The sequence below is a fragment of the Dreissena polymorpha genome, chromosome 3 (assembly GCF_020536995.1).
Source record: "Dreissena polymorpha isolate Duluth1 chromosome 3, UMN_Dpol_1.0, whole genome shotgun sequence".
NCBI classification, from domain to species: Eukaryota; Metazoa; Mollusca; class Bivalvia; order Myida; family Dreissenidae; genus Dreissena; species Dreissena polymorpha.
In genome coordinates this window covers 28,640,560-28,663,618 of record NC_068357.1, presented here as the reverse complement: position 1 = coordinate 28,663,618, position 23,059 = coordinate 28,640,560, and the positions used below count along the sequence as shown (strand labels likewise).

The 23,059-nt window shown below is 36.6% G+C and overlaps 1 protein-coding gene and 1 long non-coding RNA gene across 2 annotated transcripts in view; one reads left to right on the top strand and one right to left on the bottom strand.

The window, feature by feature from the left end:
- LOC127873447 (CCAAT/enhancer-binding protein zeta-like) overlaps positions 1-23,059 on the bottom strand; it is a 66,338-nt gene that overhangs the window by 35,436 nt on the left and 7,843 nt on the right. Inside the window, exons 3-15 of the mRNA XM_052417313.1 lie at positions 22,114-22,169; positions 21,545-21,641; positions 20,980-21,105; positions 19,103-19,211; positions 18,722-18,910; positions 16,413-16,480; positions 15,876-16,001; positions 14,194-14,239; positions 11,383-11,511; positions 8,737-8,821; positions 6,993-7,089; positions 5,490-5,574; positions 559-673 (exon numbers count right to left, since the gene is read on the bottom strand). Of these exons, the coding sequence (XP_052273273.1) occupies positions 559-673; positions 5,490-5,574; positions 6,993-7,089; positions 8,737-8,821; positions 11,383-11,511; positions 14,194-14,239; positions 15,876-16,001; positions 16,413-16,480; positions 18,722-18,910; positions 19,103-19,211; positions 20,980-21,105; positions 21,545-21,641; positions 22,114-22,169 (1,328 nt within the window). The remainder of the gene's footprint in view (positions 1-558; positions 674-5,489; positions 5,575-6,992; positions 7,090-8,736; positions 8,822-11,382; positions 11,512-14,193; positions 14,240-15,875; positions 16,002-16,412; positions 16,481-18,721; positions 18,911-19,102; positions 19,212-20,979; positions 21,106-21,544; positions 21,642-22,113; positions 22,170-23,059) is intronic.
- Positions 2,620-3,559, top strand: LOC127873463 (uncharacterized). The gene is made up of 2 exons (XR_008046166.1): positions 2,620-2,848; positions 3,220-3,559. It is a non-coding gene; the product is annotated as an uncharacterized LOC127873463 (long non-coding RNA).

Below are 23,059 nucleotides of genomic sequence, written 5' to 3'. Positions count from 1 at the left end.
CGTCTCACTTGTACATTGGGGATTTACCACAACAAAGGAAGATATTAACCAGGAACATGAAAGAGTAGTTGCAACTCAATATCAATGTTACAAGGATTTAAAGTACCTCATAAGGATATTTTGATGATATTGTCATTTAACATCTGCCCTTAAAAACACAGTTTACTGCATTTTTTGGTTTGGCATATATTTTTTGCAGTTTTAATTAAAGCAGGTCTCTTAATACTGATATTGCATTAATATATCTGAATATTGCCAAACACATACCAATTAATGTTCCTTGTAATGGCACTGACCAATGAGACTGACCTGACATTCAATGTGCGAATGAGTGATTGTTTGTTATGAAATGAGCAGCATCATATGAACATGGATACATTCCTGCAGTCTGATCAGGAGCTACTCTGTCCCCTATTGAGGCCACGAAACCTTGCCTTACTTTACAGTGGACAGCAGAGCTCCTGACCAGACCGCGCAATTACGCAGGCTGGTCTGGAGCTATGCAGGCCGCTTATGGCATAAGACCCATTTTTGCATGAATGCTGACAGTTAGCCTACCTTGTTCCCATCACCTGGTACAGTAACATGAGGGCTTGTAGGCTGGTATTGAAGTTGACGATGTGTACAATCTTGTACAGATGCTCCAACTGCTCCGATAATACCTTCTCTTCCACTGTAAACAGGAAAACACATGATAATTATGATACATGGGGAGTTAAAAAAAGAATGTAAATTTGTCATTTGTTTATTGGAAAATAAACAATTGTTTGAAGTTTTATCAATTACTTTTAAACTTATCCAAATAATATCCTCGATATTTAATTCATTAAAAACAAATTCAGTCTTTTAGAAATACTTCAGTTCTCGGATTTTTCCGATAGTAATTTGGACAATCAGAAAAGGATTCTTATATTGCTAGACCTCGTTTCTGGTAATAAAATCATGGCTTAATTTGGAATTCCATAAGCTATTTTCAGAACAGTTTCAAGGCAAAAGTAAGATTTTACCGAATAATTAATGAATACTCAAAGAATGTAAAATATGATTTCATTGGTTGCATTTTATGAATGACATAAGGTTATATACAGTATCCAAAGATTTCTGCTGCGTCGTCAAAGCAAAAAACACACTACCTCATCACTATACGAGTATATTCCGCAAAAAGATATAATACAATTTGATAACCATGTGCATTTGGGTCTTGTTTTATTCGATAAATTGGTAAGCAAGCAGGGAAAAAACAAAAAAAATAGTTATGTTACATCAATAAAATAAACAAACATAGAAACAATTATATAATTAAATTATTAACTTGCTCTCAATGGAATAAATAAAGTGAAGCTCTCAGAAGTAAGAGGAATTCAGTTTCATTATTTGTTAGTGAAATGTATTAATATTGATATAAGATAGTATATTGTTATAATAATATTAAATTGTTGTTAAAAAATCTAATTTTTGTCTTTTCTTTGGAAAAAAAAATTATTTAAGAAAGGACTGCGAATTAATTTTGTCATCATGTTTTTGGTAAACTATCCCTATAATTTATGAAGTCTCCTCTTTATAATGATTTACAGGAAACGTTCATTGATGAAATGGATTTAGTGCATAATCATAAACACAGCATGAATCTAAATATGTAAATTACAAATGAACAATTAAAATGCTTCACAGAACTGCACTTTCTACTAATGCAGTGAGGACAGCTACAAGAAAAAGTTATCTTTGGCTTCAAAAACTCACTCTGGAAAATGGGACTTTATGCATAAGTGAAATTGTTGTCCCAGGCTAGAAAAAAAATATACATATTAACCCTTTTTATTAATCTAAAAGAAATCACAAAGTCAAAAAAGTATATATATTAGCATATCTTGTAAAGCATGTCTGAACATTATTGCTGCTCCACGGTAATGATCATATACAATTATACATTGTATGTCTTACATTGAATAAAAAAAGAAAAAAATTGTTGTCCCAGACAAGCTTGTGCAGTCTGCACAGTCTCATCAGGGAAAACACTTTCTGCCTTATCTAGATTCTAGCTAAAAGGAGACTTCCTAAAAACACAAATCTCCATAAAAAAAAGCGTAGTCCCTAATTATTGTGGACTGCACAGGCCAATCTGGGACATTTTTTCAGAGCGAAGCTTAAATAATAAATAATAAATACAAAATCAATATCCTACCACATTCTGAATGCTAGAGCAGGCACATTTCATGGTCCGTATTCACCAAACCATTCTTAGACTTAAGTCTAAGAATAAAGAAAATTCTTTAAATTAGAATATTCAAAAATTTCTTTAATTTTGAGTCAAACTCTGCAGTAAACATCTCTATCTATATTATTTTTCATATAGAACATTTTGTTAATGACATAATCACCAGTGGAGGCCTGTATATATTCCAGGGCTTTTTTTCCTTCTTTGCGATTGGCCGTGGACGGACATTTCACAATTTTGACACGGCCAATTCACAAACCTGACATGGCCGTGAATATTTACAAAAACGGCCGTTTTAAATCGTGAAAAACGGACTTTTTGTGCTCAAAACTGTCAAAAACGGCCATTTCGGAACAGAAATATAAGTCTCATAACCTCGTTTTTAATTCCGAATTTGCGAAAAACTGTCGACTCGCGTTACCGATGTTTGTTTGTTTTAATCGATTTTAAAGTGTTGTGTAACCGGTGAAACCGGCGTAAATAGTAAAAGCTCTGCCCAGCAACGTCACTATAAAAAATGGCGACGCCGAACGCTCTCTACTACACGAAGAAAATTTAAAAAAAAACGCAAAATAATCCCGATTTATTTAAATTTGGGATAACAGTAAAGAAACAAAAGCTTTCTACAGAAGGGTAAGATTTGAAACATGCACATTGATAACATTATAAGGAAAGTCATTTGATAAAAGTGAAAGTATCTGCCGCGGCTTATGTATTGATGGAAGCTAGTCAAAACGGCCCCTAGTCAAAACGTCCCCTAGTATTGATGACCGAGACTTGTTATTCGTATCTGTTTACGATTGGAAATCTTGGTTAAAGTACATGTAATAATGTGGTTTTTTCATATATATTTTTTTCATTTAAATGCATATTCATGACACATATTCATGATTCAAACTTTGTATGTAGTCTATTTATGCTTTGTGAAAAAATGTGAAAAATAAAATAACTTGTTTACATTTCTTACAAAAGTACTGTTTTTCAATGTATACCTAATGTTTCAGATCAAATGACAACCTCCCAGGGAGATCATCATACACTGGCGAGGGTCAGGCTCACAGAACATGAAAATTATCATGAAGAAGGAATTTTCCTCTTCAGATTTTGAGAGAATTATTGACATTTTCAAGAGTAAAAAGAACAGAGTTCTAAAGCTGTAAAGTCCAGAACATGTCTGAGTTATGTGCCCTTGAAATGTTCTATGTTTATAAATGTTATTCCTGTGGTAAAGAATTGTTGGGACCAGGTATTTTAGTTGCATTTGGTACATGAATAATTTTTTGCAAATCAGATATATGTATATGTGTTGTTATTGTATCAAATACAGTATTCATAGAAGGAAAATATGCCTTTATTGCATTATTTAAGGAAATTTTGATAATATTCAAGTGTTTAACATGCTTTAGCTATGCTAATGCATTGAACTTTGAATTTCACAATTTAAAGAAGTTCGCGACTCGTTTTTTCACAATTTTAAGAAGTTCGCGACTCAATTTTTCACAATTTTGAAAAGTTCGCGACTCAATTTTTCACAATTTTGACAAGTTCGCGACTCATTTTTTCACAAAGAGAGGGGCCAGGGCCGCTTCACAAAGTCAGGAAAAAAAGCCCTGTATTCAAACACTGAACACATTTTTCTTGGTTCTAAGTCTATTCTTTATTCTTAAGTCTAAGAATTGGTTGGTGAATACGGGCCCATGTCTCATAACAAAATTAAAATCAATACTTTTGATGTTTGTTCCTGTTTTCATAATGGAACAAACAAGAAACCGTCGGAGACTGGTGATGCTCCCCAAAGGTTTTTTTTTTGTCACAATATTGCACTATATATTCAGATAAAAGTAAACGTCTTGAGGGCACAGTAGTTGGGGGGACAATAATTTTTTTATAGAAAATTTCAAATTTCAAAGGGCCATAACTCTGTGAAAAATTATCCGACCAGAACCCGCAGATAATGTGCACATCTCCTCTTGGTCGTGAAGCTTCCCATAAAGTTTCATTGAATTCCGGTCATTAGTTGCTGAGAAATAGCCCGGACAATAATTGCACTATATGTACAGTTAATGGAAAATTTCAAAGGGCCATAACTCTGTGAAAAATCATCTGACCAGAACCCCCTGATAATATGCACATCTCCTCTTGGTCGTGAAGCTTCCCATAAAGTTTCATTGAATTCTGGTCATTAGTTGCTGAGAAATAGCCCGGACAAGAATTACACTATATGTACAGTTAATGGAAAATTTCAAAGGGCCATAACTCTGTGAAAAATCATCCGAACAGAACCCGCTGATAATATGCACATCTCCTCTTGGTTGTGAAGCTTCCCTTAAAGTTTCATTGAATTCCAGTCATTAGTTGCTGAGAAATAGCCCGGAGAAGAATTGCACTATATGTACAGTTAATGGAAAATTTCAAAGGGCCATTTTTTTCACAATATTGCACTATATATTCAGATAAAAGGAAACGTCTTGAGGGCACAGTAGTTGCGGGAACAATAATTTTTTTATAGAAAATTTCAAAGGGCCATAACTCTGTGAAAATCATCCGACCAGAACCCGCTGATAATATGCACATCTCCACTTGGTCGTGAAGCTTCCCATAAAGTTTCATTGAATTCCGGTCATTAGTTGCTGAGAAATAGCCCGGACAAGAATTGCACTATATGTACAGTTAATGGAAAATTTCAAAGGGCCATAACTCTGTGAAAAATCATCCGACCAGAACCCGCTGATAATATGCACATCTCCTATTGGTCGTGAAGCTTCCCATAAAGTTTCATTGAATTCTGGTCATTAGTTGCTGAGAAATAGCCCGGACAAGAATTGCACTATATGTACAGTTAATTGAAAATTTCAAAGGGCCATAACTCTGTAAAATCATCCGTCCAGAACCCGCTGATAATATGCACATCTCCTTTTGGTCGTGAAGCTTTCCATTAAGTTTCATTGAATTCCGGTCATTAGTTGCTGAGAAATAGCCCGGACAAGAATTGCACTATATGTACAGTTAATGGAAAATTTCAAAGGGCCATAACTCTGTGAAAAATCATCCGACCAGAACCCGCTGATATTATGCACATCTCCTCTTGGTAGTGAAGCTTCCCATAAAGTTTCATTGAATTCCGGTCATTAGTTGCTGAGAAATAGCCCGGACAAAAATTGTGCACGGACGGACAGATGCACGGACAGACGAAGCGGCGACTATATGCTCCCCCCCCCAAAAAAATTTGGGGGAGCATAACAACCATTAAAAACCCTTTAATTGCTATACCTACATTTTGCATACGGGTATGCTCTATTGACCCCTGACAGCAGTGCACTCATCATCTTGCTGTCCACTTCACCTTTCTTCACAAACCCCTGAAACATATATTAACCTTTCTCTTAGAAAACAGAGCTTTATGACAGCACAAATAATGATGGATACACGTTACTATGCTTGTTTGGAGCTTCTAGTTTCATTTGTTGGGATTTTTGTCTTTTTCAACAGTATGGCCATCACTTCACTGTGGTGAGTTTACCTTCCCACATCAACAGTATGGCCATCACTTCACTGTGGTGAGTTTACCTTCCCACATCAACAGTATGGCCATCACTTCACTGTGGTGAGTTTACCTTCCCACATCAACAGTATGGCCATCACTTCACTGTGGTGAGTTTACCTTCCCACATCAACAGTATGGCCATCACTTCACTGTGGTGAGTTTACCTTCCCACATCAACAGTATGGCCATCACTTCACTGTGGTGAGTTTACCTTCTCACACTTTTCCTGTGTTAGCTGGGCTCATATTCACCAATTGATTCTTTGACTCGAGTTTAAAATTTAAGTATATTCATACAACTTTAATGTACTAAAACTACTTAAGTCAAGTCAGGTAAGGCAGCTAGCACCTTTAATTATTATTTGTTTAAACAAGAGATGTGTTTGTCCAAAACACAATGCCCCCTTCTGCGCCGCTTAGAAGCCATATATTTGACCTTTGACCTTGAAGGATGATCTTGACTATGACCTTTCACCACTCAAAATGTGCAGCTCCATGAGATACACATGCATGCCAAATATCAAGTTGCTCTCTTCAATATTGCAAAAGTTATGGCCAATGTTAAAAGTTTTCGGACGGACACACAGACAGACAGACAGACGGACGGACTGAGGGACACTTCAAAAACTAAATGCCATCCTTCGGAGGCATAAAAATATGTTAATGATATCAACACCATTTTGAGCATGTTTATATATGCATACTCTGATGTATTTTTATTAAGTCTAAGACTATTGTTTATTCTTAAGTCTAAGAATTGGTTGGTGAATACCAGCCCAGGGTTACTAGTACTCAATTATGGCAGTAACTGACAACTGCCCTACAAGAATAAGAGGTAGGGCGAGCATGGCCGTAGAAAGGATTTCATGCCTGGTCTCCACATAAGTTACTACACCTGGCAGGCATTAAAATTATGATTCTCTGATTTGTAGTCCACCACGCAACTAGCTGAGATAGTCAGCCAGTTAAAGCTTACATGCTCAGATACACTTTTTGACGTGTTTGTGGTAAGTTAGAAAATCAAATTAAACTTAAGACTGTTTCACTAGATTCAAATTTTAAAGAGTTGACTTCCAGCCCTAAGATACTGACCAACATTAAACAACATAAAACCTGAACAGACTGCTAGTAACTCCCAGGCTGTTCTGGTTTTATGCTCGTTGCATATAGCCATTTTAAATTTACTTCTGAGTGGGAATGAGTTAATACTTAACCTGAGCGTGAGGTCACTGACCTTAAAGAAGGCAAAGTAGATGCTGATGAGTTTGGCCGCCAGCTGTCTGTGGGAGGGACTCAGTCTCAGCTGATTGAGGAAACACACTGAGTAGTACCTGAATGGAAACACACTGAGTAGTACCTGAATGGAAACACACTGAGTAGTACCTGAATGGAAACACACTGAGTAGTACCTGAATGGAAACACACTGAGTAGTACCTGAATGGAAACACACTGAGTAGTACCTGAATGGAAACACACTGAGTAGTACCTGAATGGAAACACACTGAGTAGTACCTGAATGGAAACACACTGAGTAGTACCTGAATGGAAACACACTGAGTAGTACCTGAATGGAAACACACTGAGTAGTACCTGAATGGAAACACACTGAGTAGTACCTGAATGGAAACACACTGAGTAGTACCTGAATGGAAACACACTGAGTAGTACCTGAATGGAAACACACTGAGTAGTACCTGAATGGAAACACACTGAGTAGTACCTGAATGAAAACGAAATGGAGCCTTGCTATGGGAAATGGGGCTTAATGCATGTGCTTAGTGTTGTCTCCAATTAGCCTAGGCAGTCTGCAAAGGCTTATACAGAAACAACATTTTTTGCCTAAACTGGATTTTCACTAAAAAGAGACTTCTTAAGAAAAAACAAACACTAACAGTCAAAAGTGTTGACCCTGATTAGGCAGTGCGACTGCTCAGACTTATCTGTAATGACACTCATGCATTCAGCCTTGTTTTCCCAGAACAAAACATTCAGGTACGCCTAAGTAAAGTACTGGTAAAGCAGTTTAATCGTTAAACATTACAATGACTGAATGAGCTAAATGTTAATTTTGACTTTTCGAAAAACAATTGTCCTCAAAATAGTAGGCTATTGTTTTTATCAAATCTTGAATGACAAGTTAAAGTTAAAGGACAGCTTGTCATGTGAATTTTTCAAAATTGTTTCACAGATTTTAAACATAAATGAACAATATTCATCTGTGAGCAAAATAACACTAATAATGGAGACTCATACTCAAACACATCTATAAAAATTGATAAAATTATAAAGCATTACAAACATGAAACAATTTAATAATTTGGAGAGTTCTGTTGTTATCATATTTTGTGACAATACATGGATTGCTAAGCTAAAATATAAAATATTTCGAACCTCATAGTAGCACGGATGGCTGAGTGGCTTTGGCGTTAGCCTTTTACGCCAATGGTCAGTGGTTTCAACCCAACTGATGTCTACTTTTTTATCTTCCTTTAATTTATTTTTGTTTTATACTGGAGCTCTATAGTTCTGATGTTTACATTTATCAATTGAAAGAATTTAATGACAAACTTCAAAACATGCCAAAATCAGTGAACAAGTCCCTTTAAAGCTGTTTATGTTGAAATTAAAGATGCATTAACATTTTCTGTTGTTATTAAATAATCTCTGTCTTCATGTGATGCCATTACTGTGCCGTGTCAGCAAAATCTAACAAAGCCACTCAAACATGATGCTCATAAACAATATGATCCATACTATGGGAAAACAGGGTTCAATGCATACGTGTCCTAACAGGCGAATTAGGGACAACACTTGTTTAAAAGTAGTCTCTTCTAACAACAAAGCCAGTCTAGACGGAAAGTGTCATGCCTGATTAGCATGTGCGGATTGCACAGGTTAATCTGGGACGACACTTTACTCACAAGTATTAAGCCCCATTTTCCTACAGCAAAGCTTAAATAACACCAGTTACACATACTGAGCCCGTTCAGCCACGTTAGGTCTAAAGATAAGTTGCTCCACTTCTCGGACAACTATCGTCTTCATGTTGGGGTGAGTCTCCACTGTAAGGAAACCACATTTGAGCTGCCCTCTGGGGAAAAATGGCTCAATGCATTTGAATAAAGTGTTGATCCAGATTGTCCACACAGGCTAATCAGGGACAACACTTTTATGGTATTTTTTATTAAAAAGAAGTCTCTTCTTAGCAAAAATCCATTTTAAGCATAAAGTGTCATCCCTGAAAAGCCTGTGCAGACTGCACAAGCAAACCTGGGAGTACACTTAACGCACATGCATTAAGCCCCGTTTTCCAAGACCATGGCTCATTTCATCTCATGTCTAAGGCATAAAGACCACAACAGACATCCTGGACAAAGTCAAATATTCTACAATATTAAGTACAAAGTAAAAAATCTACTTATAATGGATACACATTATGAAATGTAATGGTTTTTTATTGTTTATGAATTTGAAAGTAAAATGCACATTTTCTGTCAGTTACCTGATATTATAACCACAAATACATATTAGATGTTGATTATCTGTAGTTGTTGTATAGTATATGTAAAACTAAATATATGTATATGTTAAAATATGGGGGGCATACTTCTGCTAAATTTGCAAAACAGAGGTATGGAAATTGGTCAGTAACCCCTCACATTAACCCCAAAACACATGTGTTAATTTTCAAGTAAATACCCTTATGATAGGGCTTTTTTTATTTGGGTAAAGGACCTGGCCTTCCATTTTGGGGAAACAAATATCAACAAAACTGAAACAAGAGGGCCAAGATGGCCCTAGTTCGCTCACCTGAGAGGAGTCGGTTCATGCAATCCTTACCAAACGTCAAACTTGACCTAGATATTGTCCAGACAAACATCCTGGTCAAGTTTCATCATTATTGAACCAAAACTCTGGCATATGGAGTGATTTTGTTTTTGTAAGATTTGACCAGGTGACCTATATTTTGAGTTGACCCCCCTTACCAAACATCAAACTTTGCATACAAAAATAAATATTATGACCAAGATTCATAAAATCTGAAACAAAATTGTGACCTCTAGAGTGTTTACAAGGATTTTGTATAATATAATGAAAATTTGGACAATCTAAAGGCAATAATTATTGCATTAATTATGTGATATGTATAAAACCAATCTTTTCACCAAGTTGCATGATGATTGGGCAAAAAATGTGACTTCTAGAGTGTTCACAAGCTTTTTTTACTATATAACTATGAGAAAACTGCCCCCCCCCCCTCGGACAGCCATGTTATTCAACTGACCGGAACCATTTTTGAACTCAACATGAAAATTGGGCCAAAAATGTGACTTATACAGTGTTCACATGTGTTCACATGTTTTCACTATATACATATAGTGAAAAATGCCCCGCCCACTGGCGGCCATGTTTTTTCACCGAGCCCGACCATTTTCAAACTCGTCTGATATATCAATAAAACCAATGTTTTGACAAACTTTCATGATGATTGGGCGAAAATTGTGACTTTTAGAGTGTTTACAAGGTTTCTCTATAGCCAAATAGGGAAAACTGCCACTATATACATGTACATATAGAGAAAAATGCCCCGCCCACTGGCGGCCATGTTTTTTCACCGATCTCGACCATTTTCGAACTCGTCCGAGACATCAATTGAACCAATATTTTGACCAACTTTCATGATAATTGGGCAAAAATTGTGACTTCTAGAGTGTTTACAAGGTTTCTCCATAGCCAAATAAGGAAAACTGCCCCGCCCACTGGCGGCCATGTTTTTCAACGGATCGGAACCACTTTTGAACTCAACCAAGATATCATTAAGACAAACATTTTGACAAAGTTACATGAAGATTGGGCATGAAATGTGACTTCTACAGTGTTTACAAGGTTTTTCTTTTTTTTGACCTAGTGACCTTGTTTTTGACCGGCAAAACCCAGTTTCTGACCAAGTTTCATGAAGATGGGACAAAAAATGTGGCCTCTAGAGTGTTTACGAGGAAATGTTAACGGACGGACGGACAAACAACGGACAAAGACCGGTCACAAAAGCTCACCTGAGCAATCAGGTGAGCTAAAAAAAGCCCTGTAGTAGAAACAGTAATTGTGCACAATTCCCTTTATATGAGCATTGAACAGATGAAGACAAATAGGTGAGAAATACGGCTCTGAATATTTGGTGATTAATCAATCTAAAAACTGATATCATTCCATACATAGTATGACTAATATCATCACTTTAGTAAACTAGTCTTTTTTAAATTTGAAACACATGGATTATGACTGTCATTTTTTGTTTGCAAAGGGCAAACATTATTTTATTAGAAAATAGAAGGGATACTCAAAACTCATTAGCCTTTCTTACCCAGGGCTTTTTTTCTTCTTAGAGAATGGCCATTTTTCCACAATTTTGAAAAGTCCATGACTAAAATTTTTACAATTTAAAGTTTACAATTTAAAAAGGTTGTATTCCTTTTTTCTCTTTTAATTTTGAAATTTTGAAATTATAGTGACTCTTTTTTTAACAAATTGAGGGGCCAAAGGCCGCTTCACAAAAACAGGGAAAATAAAGACCTGTTACCTAATAACATAAGCCTGTATTTTCTAGTCTGAAGTGTAAACTCACCCAGTTTAGTGAGCAGATGAGAGACAGTTGCAGCCAGTTTGTAGTGTGGGTCACCAACTTTGTTGATCAGAGTGGTCAGCAACAACTTTTCTTGTTCTGGCTTCTCCACAAGCATGTTAAAAATGGTGCCTAGAAAATAAGTAACCAGAAAAAACGAGACTATTGCCAAGCAATAAAAGTCCCCTACCAGCTCCACCATTGTCAGAAATTCCACCATTGTAAGAATATTTTTTTTATTTGTTGCCATAGCAACCAGAATTTTTGACGTAGGAACAAAATGAAATGACATGCATAATGTCCATATTGCCATCTATACATGTTCCAAGTTTCATGAAAAAATATAAAGAACTTAAAGTTATCGCAGGATCCAGAAAAACACCTTTTTCAGCAGTATTTCTAGTCTATTTCTTGCCATAGAAACCATAATTTAAAACGTAGGAACAAAATGAAATGGCGTGCATAATGTCCATATTGCCATCTATCCATGTTCCAAGTTTCATGAAAAAATATTAAGAACTTTTAAAGTTATCGCAAGATCCAGAAAAACACCATTTTCAGCATTATTTGTAGTCTATTTGTTTCCATAGCAACAAGAACTTTTGACGTAGGAACAATATGAAATGACGTGCATAATGTCAATATTGCCATCTGTCCATGTTTCAAGTTTCACGAAAAAATATTAAGAACTTTTAAAGTTATCGCAGGATCCAGAAAAAAACACCATTTTCAGCAGTATTTCTAGTCTATTTGTTGCCATAGCAACCACAATTTTTGACGTAGGAACAAAATGAAATGACGTGCATAATGTCCACATTGCCATCTATCCATTTTCCAAGTTTCATGAAAAAATATTAGGAACTTTCAGAGTTATCGCAGGATCCAGAAAAAAACACCATTTTTAGCAGTATTTCTAGTCTATTTGTTGCCATAGCAACCACAATTTTTGACGTAGGAACAATATGAAATGACGTGCATAATGTCCATATTGCCATGTATCCATAATCCAAGTTTCATGAAAAAATATTAAGAACTTTTAGAGTTATCGCAGGATCCAGAAAAAAACACCATTTTCAGCAGTATTTCTAGTCTATTTGTTGCTATAGCAACCACAATTTTTGACGTAGGAACAAAATGAAATGACCTGCATAATGTCCATATTGCCATCTATCCATATTCCAAGTTTCATGAAAAAATATTAAGAACTTGTAGAGTTATCGCAGGATCCAGAAAAGTGTGACGGAATGACGGACTGACGGATACAAAACCATAAGTCCCCTCCGGTGAAACCGGTAGGGGACTAATAATACAATAAAATGGTGCCTACAAACACAGGAAAGAAACTGTGACAACCTGTTATTATTCATGCAAACAAGAGCTGTCACCATAGGATGACTTATGCCCCCTATAAACGCTTGGTAGAAGTTATGAGCTTTTTTCGAAACCTCAACGCAGATTTCGAAACCTAAACGCGGACCCTAAGTTCAAGGTCAAGGTCACAGGGGGCAAAATTTGTGTGCGTATGGAAAGGCCTTGTCCATATACACATGCATGCCAAATATAAAACTGCTATCTGAAGCCACATAGAAGTTATGAGCATTTTTCGAAATCTAAACGCAAAGTGTGTCGGACAGACGGACGGACTGTCCGATCACTATATGCCCTCCTTCAGGGGCATAAAAATGTCTTAGAATATCAAAATAAATCAGAAAGCCACATAAACTGGAGAGCGGACAACATGCTAAATCCTTGAAATGCACTAAGTGACCCAGTGACCTAGTTTTTGACACAGCATGACCCATATTCGAACTTGACCTAGATATTGTCTTGATACAACTTCTGACCAAGTTTGGTAAAGATCAGATGAAAACTACTTCAATTAGAGAGCGAACACCATGCTAAATCCTTGAAATGCACTAAGTGACCCTGTGACCTAGTTTTTGACCCGGCATGACCCATATTTGAACTTGACCTAGATATTGTCTTGATACAACTTCTGACCAAGTTTGGTAAAGATCAGATGAAAACTACTTCAATTAGAGAGCGGACACCATGCTAAATCCTTGAAATGCACTAAGTGACCCCTTGACCTAGTTTTTGACCCGGCATGACCCTGATTGGAAATTGACCTAGATATTGTCTTGATACAACTTCCGACTAAGTTTGGTAAAGATCAGATGAAAACTACTTCAATTAGAGAGCAGACACCATGCTAAATCCTTGAAATGCACTAAGTGACCCCCGTGACCTAGTTTTTGAGCTGGCATGACCCATATTCGAATTTGACCTAGATATTGTGTAAATACAACTTCTGACCAAGTTTGGTAAAGATCGGATAAAAACTATTTGAATTAGAGAGCTGACACGAAAATTGTGACAGACTGACAGACAGACTGACGGACAGTGCGAAAACTATATACCCCCTTTTCTTCGAAAGGGGACATAAAAAACAACAACAACAAAACAGCATATATTAGTACAATCATCAGTTTTAGAATAATATGAAAGTGAGCATGGCCATGGGAAGACGGGGATAAATGTAGAAGCGTAAAGTGTTGTCCTATAACCTCTGCAGTGGGCACAGACTAATCAGAGACAACACTCTCTGCTTTCATGGAATTTGTTTACAGCAAGGCTCTTATAAATGAAAAATTTGCTTAGAGCAGAAAGTGTCCACTCTGATATGCCTCTGTGGATTAAACAGGCTAATATGGGACAACATACATTAAAATGTGTTTTCCAAGAAAAAGGGTCATTCAATCATTGATATATTACAGTTGTTCAAATACCACTACAGTCATTTTTAGTACTTACTAACTGCCTTTTGTTTGGTGGGCAGAAGCACATCATGGGCTAAGGTCTGTAAATAATAAATAACAGTGAAGAAGCAGGTATAGCAAGTAAATATTTTTACAGGCATTTTTTGCATCAGTAAAGCTTGAATGCATACATAACAATGTCGATCTATAACAAGAGCACTGCTCATCTATTTTTCTTTTTAAAGGTGAAGGGACCTTTCTTAATACTTCAATCAGAAAGGAGGGAGGTGTGGGGTGGAGAGGGGTGGGGTGGAGAGGGGTGCATAGTGTGGGGGTGTGGTCATTTATTACATTATCTTCCAAAAATAAGAAAAAAAATGGATTTTTTTTTTTGGGGGGGGGGGGGGTATTCTTGGGTTTCACGGTCTTTCAAAAAAAAAAAAAATTATTTTTTTTTGCGGGGGGGGGGGGGGGGGGGGGGGGGGATTCTGGGGTGGGGCGTGGGGGATGGTTTGAGTGGAGTCTATTGTGGTATGTCAGGTTAGAGTTGTTTTGTCAAAGTATCAATCAAAACTGATCATGAATAAAGAAGTTATGGCAATGTTAGCAAAATTTAATAATTTGACCTTGAGAGTCAAGGTAATTCAAAGGTCAATGTAAAATTCAACTTGCCAGGTACAGTACCCTCATGAAAGTATGAAAGTATTTGAAGTTTGAAAGAAATAGCCTTGATACTTTAGAAGTAAAGTGGATCTAAACACAAAATCCATATATTCAAAGTTACTAAGTTAAAAAAGGGCCATTATTCCGTCAAAATGACAACCAGAGTTATGCAACTTGTCCTGTTCAGTCCCCTTATGATAGTATGCGAGTGTTCTAAGCCTGAAAGCAACAGCTATGATAATTTAGGAGTAAAATGGACCAAAACACAAAACTTAACGAAATTTTCAATTATCTAAGTATAAAGGGGCCATAATTCTGTCAAAATGCCAGTCAGAGTTACATAACTTTGCCTGCACAGTCCCCTTAGTTAGTAAGTGTTGCAAGCATGAAAGCAATAGCTTTGATACTTTATGAATAAATTGGACCTAAACACAAAACTTAACCAAAGTTTCAATTTTCTAAGTATAAAAAGGGCACATAATTCTGTCAAAATGCACGCCAGAGTTATCTAACTTTGCCTGCCCAGTCCCTTCATGATAGTTAGTAAGTGTACCAAGTTTGAATGCAATAGCTTTGATACTTTATGAGAAAAGTGGACCTAAACACAAAACTTAACCGGACGCCGACGCCGACAGCGACGCTAAGGTGATGACAATAGCTCATAATCTTTTTTCAAAAAATAGATGAGCTAAAAATGTACAGTTACTAATATTATATAACTTCGAAGAGTTATGTTGATATGTATAGTTATGAAAGTCATATACCTACATTTTACAATATGGTTACACTCAGTCAAATATTTGCTAATTAGTAATAAGTCTTCTATATATGAGCCTTGCTCTGGGAAATCAGGGCTAAATACATGAGCCTAAATTGTCATCTGCACAGGCTAGTTAGGGACAACACTTTTCCCCTACATCAGATTTGTGTTTTACATAGACCTGCTTTAAACGAAACATTCAATAAAAGCGGAGAGTTGTCCCTGATTAGCCTGTGCTGACAACGTTTGGACACACACATTAAGCCCAGTTTTTCTAGAACGTGGCTCACTCAAGGCCACCCCCCCCCTTTTACCTTCAAGATGTTGACAAACTCTGTGTATTTCAACTTGAGCTGTGCCTCGTACTGCCACAGCAGCAGACGTTTGTCCATCACGTCTCTGTTCCAGCCTGCTGCAGACCCCAGACTGGTAAGGTCATGCTGCAGACAACACAGAATGAGATCCATACCAGTGATAGTGTGGTGCAATTAAAAACAGTGGGACAGAAGGAGTGATATTTTAACAAATTTTCTCATCCAAGTCCTGGGATTCGATAACTTGCAAGTCCCCAAATTGAAAGAATGAGTCAAAATATTAAATGATATTATTTTTGAGAAATTTCAATGCATTTTTGAAACTCACATAATTCGAAACTTTGCATCCCCAGAGGTTTTTGCGAGTCCAGGACGCAGGACTCGCAGGTAAAAAAAATCACTGGCAGGAAAAAGCACTCACACAGTCGGTCAAGTTTTAACAAAACTTACCTTGCCCAACCTTCAACTACACTCACAAATTCCAGCTGATAAATGGATTTTTCAAAGCATTTAAATTATTAAAAAACATAGACATACCTGGGCAAATGCTTTCAACTTCCTATTGCTGGGCATTATGTCTGTCAGAAACAGCTCTTTAAGGGTATCTACAAACAAACCAAACACTATGAAAATGAGCCTTGCATTCAGAAAACAGGGCTTAATGCATGCACATAAAATGTCGTCCCAGATAAGCATGTGTAGTCTATACAGGCTCATCTGGGAGGACACTTTTCACATACGCTGAATTTCGGCTTATAAGAGACATCGTTAAACAAAAAATAAAAGTAACATCCCTCGACTAAAATGGATTAAGCCCCATTTTCACAGAATGAGGCTTATGTGTGTGTATAAGTATTAAATAAAAGATTCTATTTCCTTTTAGACCTCATGATAAAATATAAAATTTCTGCAGTGAAATAACAGCAGTGAAAATAAACAAATTGTTTTTTTCACAGGTGAAAATAACACATTTTCGTAACTACTTTTTCTATTTTTAGATTATCACATCAGGATTTACTTTATGCATTAAGCTTTGTTTTCCTAGAGCGAGTCACATGTTGTTTCCTGTATTGAGGCACGCCACGGGAGACAGGGTAACTTTTCAGCGAAAGGGAAACAGCTGTTAATTATTTTCTTGAAAAAGGGGAATAAAACAAACAGAAAATTTGTTCATGTCAGTGTAATATCGTTTGTTATTTCACTAGTGATCATAGACAAATAATATTTTGACTCATGGCTGCGCCACTCGTAAAAATATATTTTCTATGATCACTCGTAAAATAACAAAGGATCTTACACTGACATGAACAAATTTCCTTTATATTTAAATGTTTAAATTCAATAGCAATGTCACTGTTTTAATTACACTTATACGAGTACAAGGGTTCATAGAAAAAACACTGTTAAAAAAATCTGTTTAAGACCATGGATTAAACACACTAACTAGAAACCATTAAATGACAATATAAATTCAAGCTGTGCTATGCAAAAACAAGGCTTAATGCATGTGCGACACTGTCTGCCTAAATTTTGCTTAAAAAAGACTGCCTTTAAAGAACAATACCATACAAATGATGTGTTTGTCAGAAACACAATGACCCCTATTGCGCCGCTTTAAAATAAAATTTCAATACATCATTTGGCAGATTTAGAAATAATCTCCCTTTTAAAGCTTATTACTTACCTGGGATTGTATTTTTTTACTCTTTACCTTGAAGGATGACCTTGACCTTTCACCACTCAAATGTGCAGCTTCATGAGATACACATGCATGCCAAATATCAAGTTGCTATCTTCAATAATGCAAAAGTTATTACCAATGTTAAAGTTTTCGGACGGACAGACGCACAGACTGACAGACTAACGGACTGACTGACGGACAGTTCAACTGCTATTTGCCACCCTACCGGGGGCATAAAAAGCTGAAAGCCTTGTCCCTTATTATCCTGTGCAGACTGGGATGACACTTTACACACATGCATCCAGGGGACAAAATGTAAGTAGAAGTATAATATCCAAAGAGGCTATGATTTGCATTTTTAAATTCAACAGAAATGTCACTGTTCAAATTACACGTATGTGCTTGTCTTTCAAGGCTTAATGCATGTGCGTTTAGTGTAGTTCCAGATAAGCATGTGCAGTCCACACAAGCTAATCAGGGATTACACTTTTCACCTACACTGGATTTTTATTTAGAAGAAACCTTCTTCATACAAAAAAATCCATATAAGTGGAAAGTGTTCCCTAATTAGCCTGTGCAGCCTGCACAGGCTAATCTGGGACAACTCTTAAGGCACATGTATTATACCCATTTTTCAAGAAGAACATTTATAAACAAGAGATGTGTTTGTCAGAAACACAATGCCCCCTTCTGCGCCGCTTTGAAGCCATATATTTGACCTTTGACCTTGAAGGATGACCTTGACCTTTCACCACACAAAATGTGCAGCTCCATGAGATACACATGCAAATCAAATATCAAGTTGCTATCTTCAATAATGCAAAAGTTATGACCAATGTTTAAGTTTTCAGACGGATGGATGGACGGACTGACTTACAGACAGATGGACGGACTGAAAGACAGTTAAAAAACTATATGTCACCCTTCGGGGCATAAAAACCCCACTAAATTTATATGACAATAAACACAAAAATCACATTAACGAACACAAGGTTTTCAGTGTTTTTCCACCATATTTGGAATGGGGCTGAGCCCTTGGTAAGGAAAAACCTTTAATTGGCAATTTTAGGCATTATTTTTGTAAAAATATATACTTTTTAACATTGGGAATGGGGAAGAATTTCGGCCACAAATTTGAAAAGACAGCATTACAAGGTTCTATTACCGACGGCCTGAAGGTTCTCTCGCCGGTTTTTCTTGCGGGCCATATTGAGGAGGGTGTCAATGTACGTGACATTGTGGAGCGGTGACTCCTGTAGCAGCACGGTCAAGGCAGCGACCTTGTCAGCCAGTGTACCAGACGTCAGCACAGTCCTCATCCACTGCACATCTGAACGCTTGGCATTTTCTCGCTCTGAGGTATAGAGAAGGAAAGCAAATACTCATGTAAGAATTTTTCACTTCATGGGAGTAGGGCTCTTAGTTTTGATTTTGGAAGAAAATTGTTATTATGAGATATGTATAGAAAAAAAAATCATAGTTATTTATGAAGCCCAGTTTTCCAGAGCACCACTCAAAGGTTTTGACAGATTTCTCTACATCTTACGTTTGTTGTAGACGTCTATCTCATCACTGAGAAGCTTGGCTGCAAACTCTTCCATCTGCCTCGTCAAATCACTGGGCAGTCCAGGCAGGTTTCCATCTCCCTCGGAGGCCTAAAAAAAGGACATAATGAACTTAGTGCTACATAAAGATCGAAATAATTGACCAGAATGTGTTGTTTTTTGCGACAATAGTTTTCCGTTTAGATGATAAGGATTTTAAAAACAAGGGCCATGGTAGAATGGTGAGATAAACCATAAACTACAGGCCTACACCCAGCAGACTTCTTATTGATACATACAGCAAACGTCATTCTTCTGCCTCTGTTTTTAACAGGTGTGTTAGTTCAACAAAGCAGAAAATTTGAATATTTAATTGCCATATTAAATAAATTGTCTCATGTGGAGACTATTGCAATAGACAGCAGGAGTCCTTTTGACCTTTATAAAAACATTTAAAGTTTGATTGTCCATATTATTTGCTAAAAGTAATTAACCAAATGATTTAACTTAATTAACACAACAATATATCTGACTTGTGTTCTATTAAAGTACTCTCCTGGTTTCACTACAATACAACTGATCTGTGTTGTACTACACTGTAACTGGGCTGTGTTGTATTACATTATAACTCACATGTGTTGTGCTACTCTGTAACTGACCTGTGTTGTACTACATTATAACTGACCTATGTTGTACTACACAATAACTGACCTGTGTTGTACTACACTATTCTGACCAGTGTTGTACTAAACTTTAACTGGCATGTGTTGTACTACACTGTAACTGACCTGAATTGTACTACACTGTAACTGACCTGTGTTGCACTACACTGTAACTGACCTGTGTTGCACTACACTGTAACTGACCTGTGTTGTACTTCACTGTAACTGACCTGTGTTGTACTTCACTGCAGCTGACCTGTGTTGTACTACACTGTAACTGACCTGTGTTGTACTACCCTGAAACTAACTTGTGTTGTACTACACTGTAACTGACCTGTGTTGTACTACGCTGTAACTAACCTGTGCTGTACTACACTATAACTGACATGTGTTGTACTACCCTGTAACTGACCTGTGTTGTACTACACTATAACTGACCTGTGTTGTCCTACCCTGTAACTGACCTGTGCTGTACTACACTATAACTGGCCTGTGTTATACTACCCTGTAACTGACCTGTGCTGTACTACACTATAACTGACCTGTGTTGTAATACACTGTAACTGACCTGTGCTGTACTACATTGTAACTGACCTGTGTTATACTACACTGTAACTGTTCTGTGTTGTACTACACTGTAACTGACCTGTGTTGTACTACACTGTAACTGACCTGTGCTGTACTACACTATAACTGACCTGTGTTGTACTACACTGTAACTGACCTGTGCTGTACTACACTGTAACTGACCTGTGCTGTACTACCCTGTAACTGACCTGTGTTGTACTACACTGTAACTGACCTGTGTTAAACTACACTATACTGACCTGTGTTGTATTACACTGTAACTGACCTGTGCTGTACTACACTGTAACTGACCTGTGCTGTACTACACTGTAACCGACCTGTGCTGTACTACACTGTAACTGACCTGTGTTGTAATACCCTGTAACTGACCTGTGTTGTACTACACTATAACTGACCTGTGTTGTACTACACTATAACTGACCTGTGTTGTACTACACTATAACTGACTTGTGTTATACTACACTGTAACTGACCTGTGTTGTACTACACTGTAACTGACCTGTGTTGTATTACCCTGTAACTGACCTGTGTTGTACTACCCTGTAACTGACCTGTGTTGTACTACACTGTAACTGACCTGTGTTGTACTACACTATAACTGACCTGTGTTGTACTACACTATAACTGACCTGTGTTGTATCAAAGTACTCTCCTGGTTTCACAAGCAGGTATTTTCTGGACTGGTAGGCCCGCACATGCGCCCTATACTCAACTCCTGGGTCCTTCACTGAGCTTGATACTTCAGAATGCTGAACCTACATCAGAAATCAGTTGGGTTGTGTGTTACAAGGTGAGTTATGTTCTCGGAAAACTGGACTTTATACATGTGCGTAATGTATTGTCCCAGATTAGCCTCTGCACAGGCTAATCAGGGACTACACTTTCCGTTATTTTAATGGAATTTTTGTTTAAACAAATTGGTGATATACAATACCTTGGTAAAATGAAAACCCCAATAATAAGACCCTTTTTATTCAGACCCTCAAGTCTATTAGTATAGATGATGTTCATGGCTATGATTAACCATGTCTATGCATGAGTGAACGCAAAGAATATTGACCATTGATGAAATATAGACTTGATGTCGACAATATTTTATCTTGCTCCAGAAAAATTGGGCAAAGAGTTTGTACATCAATTTTCATTGGCTTATTTGGGCCAATTGTAACCAACAAAGATTAAATTTGCACTAACCTTGTATTTGTTTTTTTCTTTCTTGTCCACCTTGTTAGATGATGTAGATGGTTCTTGATCCTCATTTGCAGCCTCAGTATGTTCTGCCTGCTTGGAACTAAGATCAACAAACAATGATTGTGACTTTACAAAGATTGTTTTCAATGTATTTAAACTGGTTGGGTACTGATTAACATTCTATGTTCCTAGAGAGTTATTGGATTAATTTAATACAAACACTATGTCAATTATATTTGGTTATTTAATGATGTTTATCATATTACTGGACCCTGTTAAAACATGAAAAAAATACATTGAAAATGTATCAAGCCTCACAAATATTGTGAAAGAAGTTATAATTGAATTGCTTAGTCTTGTTGTAAAAGCAGAGATAACATTTCACACGAATATGTAACCCTCGGTATTTAGTTAACATGCAAACAATACCCAGAACAAAGTAAACAAAACAAAACAAAAGATCCCAAATGCTCTCTACATGTATTAGAAAATTTTAAATAATATTCACAAACATTTCAGTACAAAAGGCATTGTAAAATAAAGCAGTTATAACAACAATAGCATAAACTTACCCTTTGACTTTTGGCCTATGCCTTTCAATATCCAATTGCTTCAAAAAGTTCTGAATCTGCAAAAAAAAGTTGCCATCAGATTAAAAAAATGTTGAAATAAGATAAGTAGCTAAAATATGCAACACTTGTTATGTGAAACAATACATTGTTTTGTATACAAACACATTTTCACAATTTATACATCAACACAATTATCCATTGAGTATGTTATATGGTGTGGACAGTCAATCAACTCATTTTAGTAAGTATAATGAAACATTATTTTTAAATAAAACTGAGCAAATTGCATATTGCTTGCAACATGCATTTTTACTGCAACGCTATTTGGTATACAAATAATACTAACTTTATCAGGAATTGTATATGCTCAACATCACAAAGCCACTAAATTTTGCCATTTTCAATAAGTTGAAACCATGTTTTGCCAATAATAATAATAAAAGTATTACAATTGAAGATACAACTTTAACATATGTACTATTTATAGTGTGCACCACTCAGTATGCATGTAACATGCAAAACTTTTCAAAATCCTTGATTTGCTTATGACAATGTTTTGACCTTGACCTTTACTTGTGAACTTGACCTTAGCAGAGTTGTGAGGCCGTGAAATTATGACTGCATGGCATAATTTTCACATATGTCACAATAAACTGGTCCGTGAATTGGGACAAATATCAAATTTCTCTAAGTTTACAGAGTATGAATCAAACGTTCATTTTAGATTTGCTTTCCAATTTTTTGAGTCAAATATGGCTTTTCCATCTTAGCCAATCAATAAAATGATGCATGCAAAATATTTCTCTCTATTGGAGAGTTATCAATGATGTTTTCCAAGATGGCATTGTCTTCTACACAAAAAGTGTGGATTGAAAATTTCCTTGAGAAAGAATAAAACTTAACAAGGCTATTGTCAAGCAATATGGTCCCCTACCGGCTCCACCAT